Here is a 22,090-nt window from a genome sequence, read left to right as displayed (position 1 = left end):
CAGGAGGAAAAAAAACCATATCGGTTGCTCCAACGGGAGCCACAACACTGGGACACACTGCAATATGGGAAAAGGAGAGCACATTCAGAGGGTCCCGCAACCCAGCTCGTAGCCACCGACATAAAGAGCAGGTAATATCCACAGCAGACCCCAAATCACAAGGGTCGGGGTGACAGGCTCAGGGAACGGGGACAGAGGCAACACACACTTTGGTCTTGGTGCCTTCTTTCACTCAATGATGAGGCAATAATAATGAAGGAATATATCATTAATATATAAAAACCGAATCTCCTTTCCGTGAGTGACTACAATGAGAAGAAATTCAGCTACTGTTTGCTCAAAGATGTCAAGAAGAAAAATCCCCTTTTCATTTTTTTTTATGTGGGCTACCTTACAAAATTGGGGAAGAGCCATGGTAGATAGGATAGTTAGCACTCTGGGGACAAACCAAACCTCAACAAGTGCTGAAGAGGAATGAGGATGAGGGGTGGGGATATGTAGGGGTAGAGAGGGGGTATGCTGATGAAGGAGAGGTCTAATTGCTGAGGGATCTATGGTCGTGGTTCAATCACGTCCCAGTTTTCTATACTGACACTCAAAGAGTGAGCGAGCTAGGTTTATTCCTGGCATTCCATGCATCTCTTTTTCTCTGGTATATTCAGCAATAACTATACCTTAGAAATGGTGCTAGAGGAGCATTTCACGGAGCGACACAGGTCCCTCGCCCAGAAATAGATTTTTCCTACGTCAAAATCCCTATTTATGGAAAATGTTGTCGGAGATGTCTCATGCCACACTTTGTTATGGCGCAAGAGCAGGTCCAGATTGCCGCAGAAAATTTGTTTTATAACATTCTATGGTGTGACTGAAGTGCACATTTTTTAAGGAAACTAATCAAGATGCTGAATATAAAAAATATCCTTAAAATATGGAAATGATGAGTGTCCATAGTAATTAGCTCCGCCCATTCAGGGGTATATAGTATATACTTCTAGAAGAGAATGTCCAGACACCTTGAGCATATGAATATTGAGCGAGAACGAATAAAACAATATAAATTATTCTATTATACCTAGTATAACAACAATACTCATACTTACATAGTTAACAAATATCGAACAATCAGTTTTTGTTTACACCGTGACTTCCATAAATGCTCCAAACACAAAGGCATGAACATAATAGCAGCTGTTGGTCTTATCACACACGCAGCCCCTACTAGCCATAGATATCCGGTGCTATAACCATCTAGAAGAAAAAGAGGTGGCATTATATATACATTTATAGTTAACCCTTTTACCCCCAATGGACGTATTGGTACGTTTCACAAAACTCACCCCTTTACCCCCCATGGAAGTACTGGTACGTTTCACAAAACTCATCCCTTTACCCCCAATGAACGTACTGGTACGTTTCACAAAACTCATCCCTTTACCCCCAATGGACGTACTGGTACGTTTCACAAAACTCATCCCTTTACCCCCAATGGACGTACTGGTACGTTTCACAAAACTCATCCCTTTACCCCATGGACGTACTGGTACATCCTTGCAAAAAACTGCTATTTTAATTTTTTCTTTTTTGCATATTTTTATTACTTTATGAGAAACTTCAGGCATTTTCCAAAAGAATGAGACCAACCTGACCTCTCTATGACAAAAATTAAGGCTGTTAGAGCAATTTAAAAAATATATATTGCAAAATGTGCTTGAAAAAAAAAAAAGCCTGGGGGTTAAGGTTTGGAAAGTTCCAAATAGTCTGGGGGTAAAAGGGTTAATAAATGGTTCAGTATCTAATTATAGAATAGAGATGACAATTTCTATCCAGGCTTTTTATAATATATGGAACAGGAACTTCATTATCAAAATGAAAGACTAAAAGCTTTCCCAAATATTACCAGGCTCTGTAAAGCATTATTATTATTATTATTATTACTAGCCAAGCTACAACCCTAGTTGGAAAAGCAAGATGCTATAAGCCCAAGGGCTCCAATAGGGAAAAATAGCCCAGTGAGGAAAGGAAATAAGGAAATAAACAAATGATGAGAATAAATTAACAATATATCATTCTAAAAACAGTAACGGTATTAAAACAGACCTGTAATAAGGAGCACAGATAAGTTTCTGAACTTGCCATTAAAGTTTCTGAACATAACAGAATACTGTATACTGTCTGGAGGCAACTATACCTTTCCTCTTCCACGGATAGTAACACAAGGCAATAGAGGTGAGCACCGTCTCGGCCGAGGACGTCAGAGTTCGAGGCGCACAGTACTCCAGAAACCAAGATGATATTAAACAAATGATCGTCCAGGAGGCCGACTCTTTGCAATAGAGTTCCTTTGAAAGTTTCCATATGTGATAATCACCTACGCTGAATGCAACTGCTTGGAGCAGCCTAGGGAGTTCTACCTGAAACAAAAATAATATCTTGAATGAACTTGCCATATTAATGAATGCAGTATTAATGTGCTTGCTATAATGTCATGCATATTTATGCTAAAATGCAAAAACAATCTTTTCAAAGAGTCGCAACTTTAAAGTGTAAATTTCTATCCTTTTCCTCTAAGCTCAGGCCGCTTCTTTCTTACTGCCATCTAAACTCCTGCTTCACAGTCAAATATTCTTTTAAAAAACCTGGTTCTTTGCTCCTTCATCTTTCCAATTTGACCTTGTTACATATTTCAAACAACTAAAATCTATTACTCCAGGTATTTTTTGTAATACACTTGTAATGCCATCTGTTATATTTCGTAAACTGTATAACATTCAACACTACACTTTCTCCACATGACCACTTTCCTAATTGTAATTTTCCAAATCTTTCCCTTCCATCTACCCTTAACTGTGTTACAATTCTATCCTGTTCGTAATACTAGGCAGGCAGTTAATTCTAATAGCCAGGCCTTCTCCATCATGTGGCTCAATACTACACAGTATTCTAGAAGTTTTATTCCAGCTGTTACCAAGTTGTGGAATGATCTTCCTAATCGGGTAGTTGAATCAGTAGAACTTCAAAAGTTCAAAGTTGGAGCAAATGTTTTTATGTTGACCAGGCTGACACGAGTCTTTTTATTGTTTATATATGACATATCTGTTTTTAACGTTGTTAATAGTTTATATATGACATACCTGTATCTGTTTTTGACGTTGTTAATAGTTCATATAGGACATATCTGTTTTGACGCTGTTACTGTTTTTAGAATGATATATTGTTAATTTATTCTCATCATTTATTTATTTCCTTATTTCCTTTCCTCACTGGGCTATTTTTCCCTGTTGGAGCCCTTGGGCTTATAGCATCTTGCTTTTCCAACTAGGGTTGTAGCTTGGCTAATAATAATAATAATAATAATAATAATAATAATAATAATAATAATAATAATACTCACATTGAAGTTCAGTCCTCTCCTCTCTATTTCACTCTCCTACATTTTAAATATATCCATTACCTCATGCTCAGATTCAATTGTTAATACTAGGTCATCTGCATATTGCAGTTCTCATTGGACACCCCCTTTCCTGCTCTCCTTTGTAGCTTTGTAAAGCCATTATGATCCACAGCAAAAAGGCTCAGAGCTGAGCCTTGATAAACTCCAAACTTTTATGTATCTCAAGCTCTTCGGATAACCCTAGTACTGCCTTCATTTTAACTCTGTTACAGTAAAATCACAAATTTTTAAGTAATTTGTATTTTTCCTAACATAATTACCTAGAACTACCTTCTTAGGAGTTACTGGTAACTCTACCTAACCGACCAGCTTTTTGTATAGTTTACCCTCTTTCCGTTTTCTAAGGGGTCAACCTCAGGTAGTGTGATATGTGCCCTGAGGCGACCCGGGGTCGGGAAGCGTGCTAGCTCAGGTCGTCGACTCGTCAGTAAGTTTCTGGTCGCGACGTGATCAACATCTCGCCGCGCTCTCTCTTACCTGTGCGACCCTTTGTGTCCCCCGATCCTTTGTGCTTACCGCGTGTTACCCACGTGTTTCCATTTCACTTTCCCTTTGCATCCTTGTGTCTCTGGGTGTATTAGCGTTGCGTTATGGAGCATCCTCGTAAAATAACCATTACATTCATGATTATTTTCTAATAACCACTTCCTTCTAAATTAGGTTTTAATTACTTACCTTGGTACTCTGTCCAATGCCTCCTCAAGATCTAAAATTGTATATCAAACTCTTAGCCGGAAAAATAATCATGAAAATATGTATGACATAAGAAAATAAGGTTGGCTCAGGTCTTAGTTACAGTAAGTTGTAATGACTTACCAACAAGAAAGGATAATCAAGCTTCACAAGATGTAATACTTTGTAAATAGCACCAAAAATAGCTGGATACACAGCGCTGCGAATTCCATGCTGCCATTCCCATGTCTGGTATCCATACCTACAAAATGAAATAGAACTCTAACCACTACAAAGCTCTATATGAAATTAAAACTACAAAAGATCAATCATGTTGACTAGATTTTCATTTAAGAGAACAACAGACAATACTTATATACAAATGTGAACAATTCAAATTCATAAGATCAATCTGCTTGAGATTTTGTGTTGAGGTGGTTTGGCCATGTTGAGAGAATGGAAAATGGCTGTCTGCTAAAGAAGGTGATGAATGCAAGAGTTGATGGGAGAAGTACAAGAGGAAGGCCAAGGTTTGGGTGGATGGATGGAGTGAAGGAAGCTCTGGGTGATAGGAGGATAGATGTGAGCGAGGCAAGAGAGCGTGCTAGAAATAGGAATGAATGGCGAGCGATTGTGACGCAGTTCCGGTAGGCCCTGCTGCTTCCTCCAATGCCTTAGATGGCCGCGGAGGTAGCAGCAGTAGGGGATTCAGCATTATGAAGCTTCATCTGTGGTGGATAATGTGGGAGGGTGGGCTGTGGCACCCTAGCAGTACCAGCTGAACTCGGTTGAGTCCCTAGTTAGGCTGGGAGGAATGTAGAGAGTAGAGGTCCCCTTTTTTTTGTTTTGTTTCATTTGTTGATGTCGGCTACCCCCCAAAAATGGGGGAAGTGCCTTGGTATATGTATGTATGTATATCTTACATGATGCCACACATCAGGGATAGGCTCATCAGTCTAAATTACCAACGAAATTAAGGCATGAACAGATATACAGCTGGAGAATAGACCAGGGGAGCCAGTGTATACTAGGTCCAAGCATTTACAAGACCTGTGAGTAGCTTCCCTTATGGTTTGCTAACAGCCTGACTCAGAGGCAATGTCCAAAGCTCTTAAGACACCACTCTGAGAAACAAAATTTAACAATTCCCTCTGGTAAACGTTGAAATCACCAAGATAAAAAAATGGCTTTCTATTATCTTCTTGTATCTTAGCCATAATGGTAAGAAGACAATCAAGGATAGAATTATCTAAGTATGGATTCCAATAGATCGAAAATAAATAAAAGTGGTTAGTCCTATCAAAAACTTTTATTTCCTGAATCTCATGGCATGCACATTATGAGAAGCAGGGAACTCAGTCCTAATATACACCACCATTCTCCTTGCTCTAGGAAGGGCATCCCGTTTCAATATTATTGGTTTTTTAAAACCTGTAATAAGGAGCACAGATAAGTTTCTGAACATAACAGAATGCTGTATACTGTCTGGAGGCAACTGTAAGGTCTTGAATATTGGCATGCAGCCCACAAATGTTGTATTGTTAGATGACACTGGCAAAGTCTAAGACTCGCTGGACCCGGAATTGACTCAATATCTCCAGACAGATTAAGAATTAAAAGCAATACAAAATTTTCATTATACTGTACTTAAAAAAACAAACTTGACAATAATGATAATAAAAATAATAAGTACACAAATACAGTATACATAAAGTGACTCAAGCAACCAACAGACTAAAGATAAAGTGTCAGATAAAATTGGTCAACAGGGCAGAGCCGACACACCGTGCAAGGCTAAATACCCTCCAAGTTACCCACTTTAACTGAAGGAAGGATAATAAGGATGTTTTAAAAATAAATACCAGAGAGAGAGATAAAGAAATACACCCTCTTAATGAATCACCAGGCCTCCATGACCCTTCTATTAAGACTGCCTGGCACACCATTAAAAAAAAAACAAGATTAAGAGAAACCAGATAGAATAGTGAGCCCAAGAGTACCCTCAAGCAAGAGAAGTCGAACCAAAGATAGGAGAAGGACACTCCAAAATCAAACCATTGCTTTCAAGTCTTGGGTAGTGCCATAGCCTCTGTACCATGGTCTTCCACTGTCTTGGGTTAGTTCTCTTGCTTGAGGGTACACTCGGGCACACTTCTATCTAGTTTTTCTTCCTCTTGTTTTGTTAAAAGTTTTTATAGTTTTTATAGGAAATATTTATTTTAATATTGTTACTATACTTAAAATATTTTATTTTTTTTATTTCCTTTCCTCACTGGGCTATTTTCCCTGTTGGGGGCGCCTGGGCTTATAGCATCCTGCTTTTCCAACTAGGGTTGTAGTTTAGCATTTAATAATAATAATATTAGTAGAAGACCATGGTACAGAGGCTATGGTACTACTCAAGACTAGAGAACAATGGTTTGACTTTGGGGTGTCCTTCTCATAGAAGAGTTGCTTACCATAGCTAAAGTCTCTCTTTGACCCTTAACAGGTGAAAAGTCGCAGTTGACTACTTGAGTGAAGAAGAACTTCAAAAGTTCAAAGTTGGAGCAAATGCTTTTTTGTTGACCAGGCGGACATGAGTCTTTTTATAGTTTATTTATGACATATTTGTTTTTGATGTTGTTAATAGTTTATATATGACATGTCTGTTTTGACGTTGTTACTTATTTTAGAATGATTTATTGTTAATTTGTTCTCTTCATTTATTTATTTCCTTATTTCCTTTCCTCACTGGGCTATTTTTCCCTGTTGGAGCCCCTGGGCTTATAGCATCTTGCTTTTCCAACTAGGGTTGTAGCTTGGATAGTAATAATAATAATAATAATATTAGCTTAGTGTTATAAAGTGTAGGAGGAAAGAGGAGAATGTGTAACGAATAGATAAGAATATTCAGTGTATGTGTAAGCAAAGGGAAAATGAGCCGTAACCAGACAGGGATTCAACGTTGCGCTACCTGGCCAGTCAAAGAACCCAATACTCCTCTAGTGGTAGTACCTCAATGGGAACCTGGTACACTGGCCAACCTTCTACCTATGTTCAAATGACTTTTCATTTGGTTCTCATCTTTTGAAGTTCCTAAGTCAAAATTTTCATGCAGATGACTTATAATGTTATGTAAATTGATGCGTTGACTTTAATAAATAAACATACTTAGATGTAAATTACTGTAATGCATCATTAACCCTTTTACCCCCGGCTATTTGGAAATTTCCAGCCCTTAACCCCCAAGGGGTTATTTTTTTCCAAGCACATTTTGCAGTGTATTTTTTTTCAAATGCTCTAACAGCCTTAATTTTTGTCACAGAGAGGTCAGGTTGGTCTCATTCTCTTGGAAAATGCTTGAATTTTCTCAAAAAATTATCAAAAATACGAAAAAAACAATTTTATAGCCTTTTTTTGCAAGGACGTACCGGTACGTCCATGGGGGTAAAGGGATGAGTTTTGTGAAACGTACCAGTACGTCCTTTGGGGGTAAAAGGGTTAATAAATAAACATACCTAGATGCAAATTACTGTAATGCATCATTAACATGAAACTGTAATGCTAATTCTAAATAAAACAATACAATGTAATTCAAAAGAGTGCTGTAAGTTTTAAGACTCACCCAAACGCCATGTGATGAGCAATTTCTGTGGCTTGCCAATATTCATCAGCCACAAACCATGTCTGTACAAAAAACACACTCAATACGCGCACCAAAAGAAAGACCATCCATGGGTCGTTTATAAAATCTGACGAGAGTACCTGCAAAACAAATATCAATGTACAGTACTGTATTGCAAAGAAGTATCAATTCATATAAATATCACAAATTATTAGCAATTTGTATTTTTCCTGACATACTTACCGAGAAACACTTTCTTAGGAGTTACCTGGAACCTCCTCTCAAACGACCAGAGTTTTGTGTAGTTTACCCTACTCCCATTTTCTGTAATGGTAGGCCTAGCGGAAGGATACGTGCCCTGAGGGCAAACCCGAGGTAGGCCACATGTGCGCTTGGGTCGTGATCTCCAGTAAGTTCTATGAAAGTAACAATACTAAAGATCAGTGAGGCACCCGGGGGAAGGAAGGGAGGGCCATAACCCGAAAGTGTTTCTCGGTAACTCCTAAGAAAGTGTTTCGAGGTAAGTCTCTGTGTTGGAACAAACTGGTATAAAATCAAACAGTTTTCAATTCATATTTTCCCCACCTACGCAAACCTGTCCCCTGTCCTTTAGTTTGGATATGACTTCAGCAATGATTGAAAACCCCCGCCCTCCTGTCAGTTGACTAGATCCTCCCTTCTAGCCTTAGCCCAGGGACTTGTGGGGTGGTTGAGGTGGAAAATATATCTCAAAAGACTAAGGTTTCTATAATTAAACAAAATGCAAATTACTGTACTTCAGTCATTAAATATAGATAACAAGCAGTGATCCAGCTGGTAAGGGTATAGGGCAAGTAACCTCGGCCCTTCTTCAGCAGGAGAGCCTTTACTTTTGATCTTTTGGCCCAAGATTAAGAGGGTGGTTGGGAAGGAAGTTAGATTAAAGGACTCAGGTTTTTAAGGCTAGGAAAAATACAAATATTATTAAAAAATTTGTGTTTTGTTCATACATGGCATATAACCCACGTCCCTTAATTAGGGAGATTCACTGCTTGGTGGGTTGGAAGTCCCCTTAGAAACGAACTGAAAGGTTAATTAACCCTTTTACCCCCAGGCTATTTGGAAATTTCCAACCCTTAACCCCCAGGGGGTTATTTTTTTCCCAGCACATTTTGGAGTATATTTTTTTTAAATTGCTTTAACAGCCTTAATTTTAGTCATAGAGAGGAAAAGTTGGTCTCATTCTCTTGGAAAATGCCTGAATTTTCTCAAAAAATTATCAAAAATATGAAAAAAAAAAAATTTTAAAGCATTTTTTTGCAAGGACGTACCGGTACGTCCATGGGGGTAAAGGGATGGCTTTTGAGAAACGTACCAGTACGTCCTTTGGGGGTAAAAGGGTTAATTTTTTTCCTGGAAATGATCACCAACTGATCTTTTAGTACTTGGAGAATTGGTAATTTTACTCCATTATGTGTGTCTGTGGTAGCTCTAAACCAGCTGATTACCGACCAATTTCCATAACTCCCAAATTAGCTTAAGTTTTTGAACGTCTTTGGACAATTCGTCTAAATAGGTATGCTGAAGGTAATCATCTGTTCCCTAGTTTGTAATTTGGTTTTCGTAAAGGCCTTGGAGCATGTGATGCCCTTCTTACAATCTCCAATGCTGTACAGAAATCCTTTGATTGTGGTCAGAATGGTTGTATGATTGGTCTTGACTTTAGTGCTGCTTTTGACCGTGTTAATCAAGAGGCACTTGTTTTCAAACTCAAATAGTTGGGAGTAAGTAGGTCTTTCCTTAGCATCATTATAGAATTTTAGAGTGATAGATTGCAGAGTTGTTGATGGGCACCATGTTGAGTACAGAGAAAGAGGTGGACCGACAACATTGCTGAATGGACAGGAAAAACCTTCGCCCAGACCCAGGCACTCGCACACGACCGTGAAAAGTGGAGGCTCCTATTGCGGTGTTCCACCATGCAGCGCCCCTACGATCCTGGTGGATTATGGGATCGGTAACGGTAATGTGATATCTGGCGTTCCTCAGGGTAGTGTTCTTGGCCCATTACTTTTCATACTACAGTACATACACATATGTGGTTTGGCCTAGAAAACAAACATGTTGCATATACTGATGATGCTACTCTTCTTGCTTTAATTCCATCTCCTGAATGTAGATCCGGGGTAGCTGAATCCCTTAATAGAGATCTAGCCAAAACTAGTGCATGGTGCAGATTATGGGGTATGACGTTGAACCATAACAAAACTCAAAGTATGATTGCAAGTAGGTCAAGGACGGTGGTTCCTCAACATCCAGCTCTTAGCACTGACAATGTTTCTTTAACTTTCCATGACTTAAAATTTTAGGTGTAATTCATAAATAAGAAATTTAATTCTAAGAAGCATGTTTGGTCTGTTTCTTCTTCAATTGCACAAGAAAATGGATTACTGAGAAAGTCTTTTAAGATTTTTGAAAAGGTGTTTTAATTTCTTGCCTGGTTTCGAGTATTGTCCCGTCTGATCTTCAGCTGCTGAACCTCATCTTAATTTTTTGGACAAGAACTTGTGGTCTATCAAATTTCTTATTTCTGATCTACATACTAATTTCTGCCACTGTCATTCAGTTAGTTTGTTATGCATGTTACATTAGACTCTCATAAATTTGAATATGTGGAACTTCATAAGTTTAAACTTGCAGCATTTTTTTTTCATGTTGAACAGGCTGACATTAGTCTCTCTTAATAGTTTATATATGGAGGATCTATTTTAATATGTTTACTGTTCTTGAAATATTTTATACTAATAGATCAAGATGCATTAACAAATGTACACCTTACAAATGGGCCCCAAGAGGCTACAAGACGAACACCTGGAAAGTCATACAGTTCAAAGCACAAAATTCTTGAACAGGTACACTGTCTTGTAGATGACGAAGACGAGGTACCTTAAGTGCTAATGAACAGGCACTTGAGGGTACAATAAACATCCTTCAGGTCTAATAAATGCATAAAGTCTTCCTCTTTGACAGAGATAGCACGGACTATACTGTTTCCATCCTGAACCTGTTTAGAGGAAAGTGGTCTATGACTAAGCTTCAGCCACCAGTCGCCTTCTCCACCAGTGGGAGAACATGCAGCCGAGAGCCACTTGGGTGCTGTCCACCTCCCCTAGGTGAGGTGGTGTCGAAAACCTTCCCAATGAACTACAGTATAGTGGACTGGACTTCTTCGCCTTCTTTCTCTACTTCTTCTTAGAAGTGTAAACAGGTTAGTTAGGCAAAGAGGACGATGAGGAAGAAGAACACACACATATCATCCTCTTTCCAACCCTGCCATCAGGCTCTGCAAATAGAAGTGTTTAAGTCGGAGAGAACAAGATAACGATGCTTCCCGAGAGGAGAAACTACAAGGGTTGCTCTAACAAGATCCAGGCACTGGGAATACCGTCAAAGAGGGAGGGGAGCACTTAAAGGGGAATAGAAGCCCAGACACAGGGGAGGAGGGCCAAGGGATGATCAGGTAAGGGAAATACACAAGGAGACCCCTCTCCCCGTTACTAGTACAACATGCTTTTTCAGCTCTGGGGCTGCCCTACGGCCAGGGAGGGGAAACCATTGCAGACATTACAGGAATCATCGATATCAGCAACATACTGATCACGCCCTTCACCACCGGTGTCACCAAGGAAGACGGGAGCCTACCTGAAAGACCTAAGGAGGCCAAAACCTTCCTGAGATCACACAAACGGAGAAGACCTTCTACCTTCCGATGGGGTGCAGCAAATACTAGGGAACCCTCCTGACACCAGATCCTGAAAGCCCACCGACCTAGCACTGAAGACTCCTTGATCTTGATGCATACCCACTGGGAATCTAGCCTAGGGTGTAAGTGCGGGAGCAGTGGTAGCAGATGCACCTAACAAGTGGAAGAAAGAAGCATAGCTTTCTTCCTCCCCCTCAAAGCATACGTCTGACACTGCATAGGAGGTGACGACCTGCAGACGCGGATGATAAAGTAACAATTACACCCCTGAAAAGAAGCCCTAAAAATTCTACTGCCGGTTTAAAAGAAATGGATGTGAATTCCATCCTCTCAGTAATGAGTGTCTTACTTCACACCATACCAACCAATAGCCAGTATTCACTTCCTAAAAGAAAGAGGAAATGAAAAGGAAGTTTGAGGAAGGGTGCAACTGTACATCTGTAATCAATGAGGCCAAAAACATAATTGAGGAGATTTTGACAGGTAGGGGGGTGGGGCCTTCTCCCCCAAGTTCCCACCTGTTGCTTAACTACTCCTTATGACGGTTTATATTCCGTGTATAGACAAAAATAATTTTTAATTTCCCATTTTCTAAAAGTAGAGTAGACATTACAAGTATTTGTCACCAGCAACAATATACAAAAGGCCAAAAAGTGACTTCCATCATGCCAATGACCAATTAGCGCTTTTTTTTTTATATTGTCATGCGACTTTTATTCATTATTATGTCACCTTTTTTTTCGCCAATTACCTGCCTTCCTTCGGAAAGAGAATTTCATAAGACAGCTTTTCCAAACAGTTCTCCCAATGCTTTAGCTCATGCATGATGTTTCCGTGTCCTATAGTAGTAAGCATACAAAGTACACTGTTATTTCCGAGAGTTTTGGTAAAGAAGTGGCTGCCGATGAATTATTACAAAGTCATAGTATTCAGCTTAACTGTGCAAGGTGCCCAAACTTAAGGAACTTTACTATATTGAGGGAAGAATTGTACATCTGGAGGCTCCATGACAAACTTGAATTAAGGCAAAGCAACTGATCTGGGGGGGGGGGGGGGAGAGGTTGCATGGAGAACATAACATCCACCCATATCCCCCTATGTTTTTAGAATGATATATTGTTAATTTATTCTCATCATTTATTTATTTCCTTATTTCCTTTCATCACTGGACTATTTTTCCCTATTGGAGCCCTTGGGCTTATAGCATCTTGATTTTTCAACTAGGGTTGTAGCTTGGCTAGTAATAATAATAATAACAATAATAATACGTAAGGACACAGCATTCTAACTTACATTAGGAGGAGGAATCTTACATTAGGCTGTACTCTAATTCTTTCCCTTACAAAATATGATTTATGAAGCATGAAAATACATTTAAAAAGTCAGTCACTTACAAATTAAAGGTACAGTATTTGATAGGCTAAAAGGCTGATTTGTCATTTGGACAATGATTGCACCTAAAGGACAATTCTAGATTTAATTACTTCCACAGCAAAATGTTTGCAACAAGGTAAATATCAAGAAAATGTTATTTTTATTAGTAAAATAAATTTTTGAATATACTTACCCGATAATCATGTAGCTGTCAACTCCGTTGCCCGACAGAATTCTATGGAGGGATACGCCAGCTATCACAATACTAGAAGGGGGTGTACTTACCAGCGCCACCTGTGGCCAGGTACTCAAGTACTTCTTGTTGACACCTCCTCAATTATTCCTCGGTCCACTGGTTCTCTATGGGGAGGAAGGGAGGGTCGATTAAATCATGATTATCGGGTAAGTATATTCAAAAATTTATTTTACTAATAAAAATAACATTTTTCAATATTAAACTTACCCGATAATCATGTAGCTGATTCACACCCAGGGGGGTGGGTGAAAACCAGTGTACAAGATTAAAGGATAGCTAAGTATCCCATATTTCATATAACAGTAATCTCAAATAACAATGAAATAATAAGTACCTGGTAAGGAAGTCGAATTGAACCGTTACTCTGCCTCTTTTTTAAGTTCGTCTTCCTTACTGAGCGCAGCGTTCCTCTTGGAGGCTGAATCAACCCAAAGGTGCCAAAGTATATGGGGTTGCAACCCCTACTAAAGGACCTCTACAAAACCTCTAACCCAGGCGCTTCTCAAGAATGAATAGACCACCCGCCAAATCAAAAGGATGCGGAAGGCTTCTTAGCCTACCGTAACAACCATAAAAACAACAATAAAAGCATTCAAGAGAAAGGTTAAAAAAGGTTATGGGATTAAGGGAATGTAGTGGCTGAGCCCTCACCTACTACTGCACTCGCTGCTACGAATGGTCCCAGGGTGAATGGTCCCAGGGTGTAGCAGTTCTCGTAAAGAGACTGGACATCTTTAAGATAAAATGATGCAAACACTGACTTGCTCCTCCAATAGGTTGCATCCATTATGCTCTGCAGAGAACAGTTTTTATTAAAGGCCATCGAAGTAGCTACGGCTCTTACTTCGTGGGTCCTTACCTTCAGCAATGCAAGGTCTTCCTCCTTTAAGTGAGAGTGGGCTTCTCTAATCAGAAGCCTTATATAATACGAAACCCCATTCTTGGACATGGGCCTCGAAGGTTTCTTGATGGCACACCATAAGGCTTCTGACTGTCCTCGAAGAGGTTTAGACCTCTTAAGATAAAATTTGAGAGCTCTGACAGGGCAAAGAACTCTCTCTAGTTCGTTACCTACCATGTTGGAGAGGCTAGGTATTTCAAACGATCTAGGCCAAGGACGTGAAGGAAGTTCGTTCTTTGCTAGGAATCCGAGCTGAAAAGAACATGTTGCAGATTCGGTCGTGAAACCAATGTTCTTGCTGAAGGCATGAACCTCACTGACTCTCTTAGCTGTTGCAAGGCAGACGAGAAAAAGAGTCTTGAGGGTAAGGTCCTTGAAGGAAGCTGACTGGAGAGGTTCGAACCTAGGTGACATAAGGAACCTTAAGACAACGTCTAGGTTCCAGCCTGGAGTGGATAGACGACGCTCTTTAGACGTCTCAAAAGACTTAAGAATGTCTTGAAGGTCCTTGTTGGAAGAAAGGTCCAAACCTCTGTGGCGGAGAACTGAAGCCAACATACTCCTATACCCTTTAATCGTAGGGGCTGAAAGGGATCTCTCATTCCTAAGATATAGAAGGAAGTCAGCTATTTGGGTCACAGAGGTATTGGTAGAGGATATTGAATTGGCTCTACACCAGCTTCGGAAGACCTCCCACTTAGACTGGTAGACTCTACGAGTGGAAACCCTTCTCGCTCTGGCAATCGCACTGGCTGCCTCCTTCGAAAAGCCTCTAGCTCTAGCGAATCTTTCGACAGTCTGAAGGCAGTCAGCCGAAGAGCGTGGAGGTTTGGGTGCAACCTGTCTACGTGAGGTTGACGTAGAAGGTCCACTCTTAGAGGTAGAGTCCTGGGGATGTCGACTAGCCATTGAAGTACCTCTGTGAACCATTCTCTTGCAGGCCAAAGGGGAGCAACCAGCGTCAGCCGTGTCCCTTCGTGCGAGATGAATTTCTGCAGAACTTTGTTTATTATCTTGAACGGTGGGAATGCGTACAGGTCGAGATGGGACCAGTTCAGTAGAAAAGCATCCACATGAACTGCTGCAGGGTCTGGAACAGGGGAACAGTACAGCGGAAGTCTCTTGGTTATGGAGGTGGCAAACAGATCTATGGTAGGTTGACCCCACAAGGTCCAAAGTCTGTTGCACACACTCTTGTGGAGGGTCCATTCCGTGGGAATGACCTGATTCCTTCTGCTTAGGCGATCTGCTGAGACGTTCATATCGCCCTGAATGAACCTCGTGACCAGAGTGAGGTTTAGACCTCTTGACCAAATGAGGAGGTCCCTTGCGATCTCGTATAGGCTCCTCGAATGTGTCCCTCCTTGCTTGGAGATGTAAGCCAAGGCTGTGGTATTGTCTGAGTTCACCTCCACCACTTTGCCTAGCAGGAGGGACTTGAAGTTCAACAGGGCTAAATGAACTGCTAGTAGCTCCTTGCAGTTGATGTGGAGTAATCCCTGTTCTTCGCTCCACGTTCCCGAGCATTCCCGTCCGTTCAAGGTCGCACCCCAGCCCGAGTCCGATGCATCTGAGAAGAGATGAAGATTGGGGGTCTGAATAGCCAACGATAGACCCTCCCTGAGAAGGAGGTTGTGCTTCCACCACAGGAGAGTGGTCTTCATCTCTTGGGTGATTGGGATAGAGACTGCTTCGAGAGTCGAACCCTTGTCCCAATGAGCTGCAAGATGGAATTGAAGAGGGCGGAGGTGGAGTCTCCCTAGCTCGACGAACAGGGCCAGTGATGAAAGGGTCCCTGTGAGACTCATCCACTGTCTCACCGAGCAACTGCTCCTCTTCAGCATGCTCATGATGCACTCTAGGGCTTGGCTTATCCTGGGGGCCGATGGAAAAGCCCGAAAATCCTGACTCCGAATCTCCATTCCCAGGTACACAATGGATTGGGAGGGAATGAGTTGAGACTTTTCTATGTTGACTAATAGACCCAGTTCTCTGATTAAGTCTAAAGTCCAATTGAGATTCTCCAGACAGCGACGACTCGTGGAGGCTCTCAACAGCCAGTCGTCTAAGTAGAGGGAGGCTCTGATGTCCGATAAGTGTAGGAATTTTGCTATATTCCTCATCAGATGAGTAAAGACCATAGGAGCTGTGCTTAGGCCAAAACACAGGGCTTGGAATTGGTAGACAACCTTTCCAAAAACGAATCTCAGGAAAGGTTGGGAGTCTGGATGAATAGGAACGTGAAAGTAGGCATCTTTCAAGTCCAACGAGACCATCCAGTCCTCCTGCCTGACCGCTGCTAAGACCGACTTCGTCGTCTCCATCGTGAACGTCTGCTTGGTGACATACGCGTTGAGCGCGCTGACGTCCAGCACCGGTCTCCAACCTCCTGTCTTCTTGGCCACAAGAAAGAGACGGTTGTAGAAGCCCGGGGATTGATGGTCCCGGACTATAACCACTGCCTTCTTCTGCACAAGTAGCGACACCTCCTGGTGCAATGCTAGCCTCTTGTCCTCTTCTTTGTAGTTGGGAGAGAGGTTGATGGGCGATGTGGTCAGAGGTGGTTTGAGGCAGAATGGAATCCTGTAACCGTTCCTCAGCCAACTGACAGACTGGGCGTCTGCACCTCTCTTCTCCCAGGCTCGCCAGAAGATCTTGAGTCTGGCTCCTACTGCTGTCTGGAGATGCGGAGAGTCAGTTTTTTCCTTTAGATGTCCTGGAGCCTTTCCTGGACTTGCTCCTGTAAGAGTCTGGACGGGAGCTTCCTCGGCTGGGGGCTCTACCACGAAAGGGCGGTATGAACCTCGTAGCAGGGGTATCAGCCACTGGGGAGCGATAAGTCTTGGGGACTGAGGTGGCAACCTTAGACTTACGAGCCGATGAGGCTACAAGATCGTGTGTATCCTTTTGTATCAGGGCAGCAGACAAGTCCTTAACCAGCTCTTCGGGGAAGAGGAACTTCGAGAGCGGAGCAAAAAGGAGTTGTGACCTTTGGCAAGGTGTAATGCTGGAGGAAAGGAAGGTACACAGCTGTTCCCTTTTCTTCAAAACCCCTGATACAAACATCGACGCAAGCTCACCAGATCCATCCCTAATGGCCTTATCCATGCAGGACATTAATAGCATGGCAGAATCCTTGTCCGCAGGAGAGGTCTTCTTGCTGAGGGCCCCCAGGCACCAGTCAAGAAAGTTGAACATCTCAAATGCTCTAAACAGTCCTTTCAGTAAGTGATCAAGGTCTGAGAAGGTCCAGCAAACCTTAGAGCGCCTCATTGCAGTTCTCCGAGGCGAGTCTACCAGACTTGAGAAGTCAGCCTGGGCAGAGGCAGGTACTCCCAAGCCTGGTGCTTCTCCTGTGGCATACCAAACGCTCGCTTTCGAAGTGAGCTTAGTCGGCGGGAACATGAAAGAAGTTTTGCCAAGGTGTTGCTTAGTCTGCAGCCACTCCCCTAAGATCCTTAATGCTCTCTTAGAGGACCTTGCTAGGACTAGCTTAGTATAGGAGGACTTAGCTTGTTGTATGCCCAGCGAAAACTCAGATGGCGGAGAGCGGGGAATAGCAGAGACAAAGTGGTCTGGGTAAACCTCCCTAAGCAGAGCCAAGACCTTACGAAAGTCAATAGACTGTGGAGAAGGCTTGGATTCATCCACGTCTGACGAGGGATCCAGGTGTGCCTCCTCATCATCAGACGCCTCATCACCAGAGTGCAGCGAAGATATCGGACAAGAATGCTGAACAGCAGAGTCAGAACGAGTAGGAACAACATTAGTGGTTTCCTCTTCAAGTAACTGTTGAGGGAGAACCTGAGGCTCAGACTGCAAAGGCTGAATAACAGACGAAGCAGAAGGAAGGCGCATGGGTGGAGGAGGCTGACTCCTAGCATGAGTGGTTGAACCCAAGGGTTGCGCTAGCTGAGCGGTTGGTGGAAGCGGAGTAGCAAGTTCCTGTTCCTGTGGTGTGAGCGGGGCGTGATGAGGTTGAGGCTGCGCAGAACAAGGTAAATGTCTCGCAAGCTGAGGCTCCTGAGGCGCAAGGCCAAGGTGTAGTGGAGCTTGCCTTGTGGATGGTTGAGCTCGCTGCAGCGAGAGCTGAGGAGACTGACTCATGGACGGGAGAGGTTGTTGTACCTCAACCGAGTGTTGCACCACTGGTGGAGCAGCAAGGGGAGGCGGAGGAAGAGAGGTATAATCCTCCTGATCCCATAGCAAAGGTTGCCTTAAAGAAGGCGGAGGCTGAACACCACTGGGAACAGCAAACTCAGACCGTGGCTCAACATCGTACGCCTGGCAGGTGGTACTGCGATCAGGCGGAGCAAGCGCAGGCGGAGCGAGCGCAGGCGGAGCGAGCGCAGGCGGAGGGAGTGTAGGCGGAGGCGGAGGCGCAACACTCTCAGCCCGACACTCACGCATCAAGTCCGAAAGCTGTGCTTGCATGGACTGTAGTAGAGTCCACTTAGGGTCGGCAGAAACTACAGTAGGCTGAGGTAAAGCCTTAACAGTCGAGCTCTGTTGTGGCAGAACCTTACTCCTCTTGGGCGGAGTGCAGTCGACAGATGACTGCGGCGAGTCAGAGCTGAGCCAATGACTGCAACCTGGCTGAGCACTCGCGGACTGGACTCTGCGTTTAAGTGGTCTCGAGACCTGAGACCAACGTTTCTTCCCTGACAGATGATCAGCGGACGAGAAAAAGACGGGCTCAATCGTCTGCAGGTGGGAGTGACGGTCTTTGGAGGACACGCCCGCAACCACCGAGGATACTTCTGTGCGCCTAACAAGGCCTGCCGAACCCTTATGCCCTTCGACATTGCTTCTCCCCTGGGCTTGGGAGCTTGCAAGAGGTCCCGGACTGGGAGGACGACTGGCTCGCACAGAAGTATCCTCACGCACCACACTGGCACTGACACTAGCACTTGGCACTGCACTGACACTAGCACTCGTCACAGCACTGGCACTAATTCCACCCACTGCACTCTTGACCTTAAGTTCCTTGACTTCGGCCATCAGAGACTTATGGTCACTTACCACTGACTCTACTTTATCGCCTAAGGCCTGAATAGCACGCAAAACAACAGACATATCAGGCGGAGGGCAAACAGTAGGTTCGGGGGTAGCCACTACAGGGGTAGGAAAAGGTAGGGGATCATGAGGTGAGGAAAAAAGTGAAGAGTGAGAAGAACTCCTCCTAACTCTACCTCTCTCTAACTTAGATGAATATTTTAAAAGACGGACAAATTCCAGTTCCGAAAGTCCGGCGCATTCCTCACATCGATTTTCTAACTGACAGAGCCTGTCCCTACAGTCAGAACAAGCGGTGTGAGGATCTACCGAGGCCTTCGGAATACGCCTATTGCAAGACCTACATCGTCTATGGGAGGGGGCTTGCGAAATGTCAGACATCTTGAATCCAAAGAGTTAGCCAAAGGGGTTTCCAAAATCAAGCAAAAGATCGTTAACCGTTAATCAGGACTATATAAAAGCTATCTAGCTAATATAAGAAGGTTTCCAGTAATGCGACAGCCGAAATCTGAGAGAATACTTCACCAATTAGCCGTGAACAAACTCGAAGATCATAAGCGTATCCCAGAACGTCTTGCCGGAAGCACGACAGGAATAATTGAGGAGGTGTCAACAAGAAGTACTTGAGTACCTGGCCACAGGTGGCGCTGGTAAGTACACCCCCTTCTAGTATTGTGATAGCTGGCGTATCCCTCCATAGAATTCTGTCGGGCAACGGAGTTGACAGCTACATGATTATCGGGTAAGTTTAATATTGAAAAATAATTATTCAAAAATGTCGAGAGGTTTTGAACCCGTGTAATATATTTACACAGTCTTCGTATTTATATTTACTACTTACGTTAGGTTGTCTCTCTCTTTGGTTTCCCTTTAAAACTCGTAACTTATTGCATTTCAAGGGACTTCACAACTTGAAAAATGCAGGTTTCTGACAATTAACATTATCAGAATTGTTAAAATTACCTGTATAGTAAATACACCCCAAATAACAAATTCTTTCTTAGAGTTACTATACTAACACAGTATACAAATTTACCGAAAGATCCACCATGAAATGCTTATTCGGATCTAAATTCAACAAGGACTAAAAGGAACCTTTGTAGTTGGTTTCAATGGACTGGGTGTAAAATTTTAATATTTATGGCTAAAAAAACACAATTTAAAATGGAAACTATAAAAAAAGAACACCACCTAACCTAACCTAACCTAGGAGCTATGTCTCTAGATCACCAAGACCAGCTAACCTAACGAAGTTGCCGTATCCTTAGCTTACCCTAAGATTAAGTCTCATTTCTGTGTTTGCTTCCTAACACGTGTGACGGTCTGAACGATTCCCCGGTCTCAGAATTCTCCTTGACATTGTATAATGGTTCTTTTCCGCCATTAGCTCGCTTCGCTCGCATGAAAATAAAAAATCAAGCTAGTATGTACTGGCAAGCGGTAATGTTGAGCTGCGCACGCTAACATTAAAGGAAAATAAAACATCAACCTCGTATGCACTGGCAAAGGATAATGTTCGCGCACGCGCAGCTTATCAAGGAGAATTCTGAGACCGGGGGATCGTTCAGACCGTCACACCGGATTAGCTACTGGGAATAGGGTGTATGTACGATAGCGGCCACCTGTATGTATTATTATGTCTAACTTAGAATACGGCAGTGTGAGGGGGCCACAGGGGGCTTCAGCCCCCTGTTAGGTAAGGAAACGGCTTGTGGGTTAGGTTAGGGGGGGAGAAGTTTAAGTTAGATGATGTCCATTTTTAATCAACACGTGAGGAACTGGCCGCTGATATACAAAGGCTCCGGGAACACCACCTAACCAAACCAAGGAGCCGATTCCTTAGCTCACCCAGACCACCTAACCTAACGTAGTTACCGTATCCATAGTATACCCCAAGATTAAGTCTCATTTTTGTGTTTGCTTCCTAACCGGGTTAGCCCCCGGCAAGATAACACTAAATCATTATATTTTATATATTTTAAATGGTAAAACTATGTTAATATCATCATATTTCAAAGATAAACCACTTTACGAAGGTTTATACTTGTCCCAACTACGTTCACCCCAGGGGCAGTAAAACTACGTTCACCCCAGGGGCAGTAAAACTACGTTCACCCCAGGGGCAGTAAAACTACGTTCACCCCAGGGGCAGTAAAACTACGTTCACCCCAGGGGCAGTAAAACTACGTTCACCCCAGGGGCAGTAAAACTACGTTCACCCCAGGGGCAGTAAAACTACGTTCACCCCAGGGGCAGTAAAACTACGTTCACCCCAGGGACAGTAAAACTACGTTCACCCCAGGGGCAGTAAAACTACGTTCACCCCAGGGGCAGTAAAACTACGTTCACCCCAGGGACAGTAAAACTACGTTCACCCCAGGGGCAGTAAAACTACGTTCACCCCAGGGGCAGTAAAACTACGTTCACCCCAGGGGCTGTAATAAATTTGGATATATAAGTTACAATCAGACATAAATATGGTTTTATAGAACACGTATGAGATATATCAGTAATAAAGTTGAAAAGATATAATAATGCAATAAAAGCCTTATAGATTCGACGGTCCATATTGATTTGCGTTAACCATACCCGCTAAGTTTTCCTATATACTTAAAAGGGAAATAACTTAATGACAACTTCACAAAACATGAAAAACGATAACTTGAATATAAAAGCTTTCAATTACGCACCACATTCATGGCGTTATAATAACATAACCTGTGGAATTATCCTCTTGTAACGATCGGTGACACCTCCAAAGTGATTTATGATACACGAGCTATGTTGACATTGTTGACATTATGACGTCACTGATATGATGACGTCAGATTGACATCAGGGTTGCCAGGTTTTCTAAATGAGAAAAGTCCAACTTCTAATCAACAGAAGCTTTAAAAGGCCAACTGATTAGTAGAAAAAGGGCCAAATATATATTAATTAAGGCCAGCCTTTTTTCGTATTACTAAAGGCCAAGCAATTTTTATAAAGGGCCAAATTTGAGGTTTTTTTGGCCGTAAAAAAGGCCAAACTGGAAACCCTGATTGACATTATGACGTCACATGACAACAACC

General features: G+C 42.5%; 1 protein-coding gene across 1 annotated transcript in view; it reads right to left on the bottom strand.

Annotated features, from left to right (window-relative positions):
• LOC137614413 (GPI mannosyltransferase 3-like) overlaps nucleotides 1-21,831 on the bottom strand; it is a 35,070-nt gene extending 13,239 nt beyond the window's left edge. The window contains exons 1-5 of the mRNA XM_068344214.1: nucleotides 21,710-21,831; nucleotides 7,731-7,870; nucleotides 4,268-4,385; nucleotides 2,189-2,411; nucleotides 1,101-1,248 (exon numbers count right to left, since the gene is read on the bottom strand). Coding sequence (XP_068200315.1) covers nucleotides 1,101-1,248; nucleotides 2,189-2,411; nucleotides 4,268-4,385; nucleotides 7,731-7,870; nucleotides 21,710-21,718 — 638 coding nt within the window. The 5' untranslated portion in view covers nucleotides 21,719-21,831. The remainder of the gene's footprint in view (nucleotides 1-1,100; nucleotides 1,249-2,188; nucleotides 2,412-4,267; nucleotides 4,386-7,730; nucleotides 7,871-21,709) is intronic.
• Nucleotides 21,832-22,090: the final 259 nt, after the last annotated feature.

This window comes from Palaemon carinicauda, chromosome 20 (genome assembly GCF_036898095.1).
Source record: "Palaemon carinicauda isolate YSFRI2023 chromosome 20, ASM3689809v2, whole genome shotgun sequence".
Lineage (NCBI taxonomy): Eukaryota > Metazoa > Arthropoda > Malacostraca > Decapoda > Palaemonidae > Palaemon > Palaemon carinicauda.
Note: the sequence above shows the minus strand (reverse complement) of the source record. Positions and strands in the feature narration are given on the sequence as shown.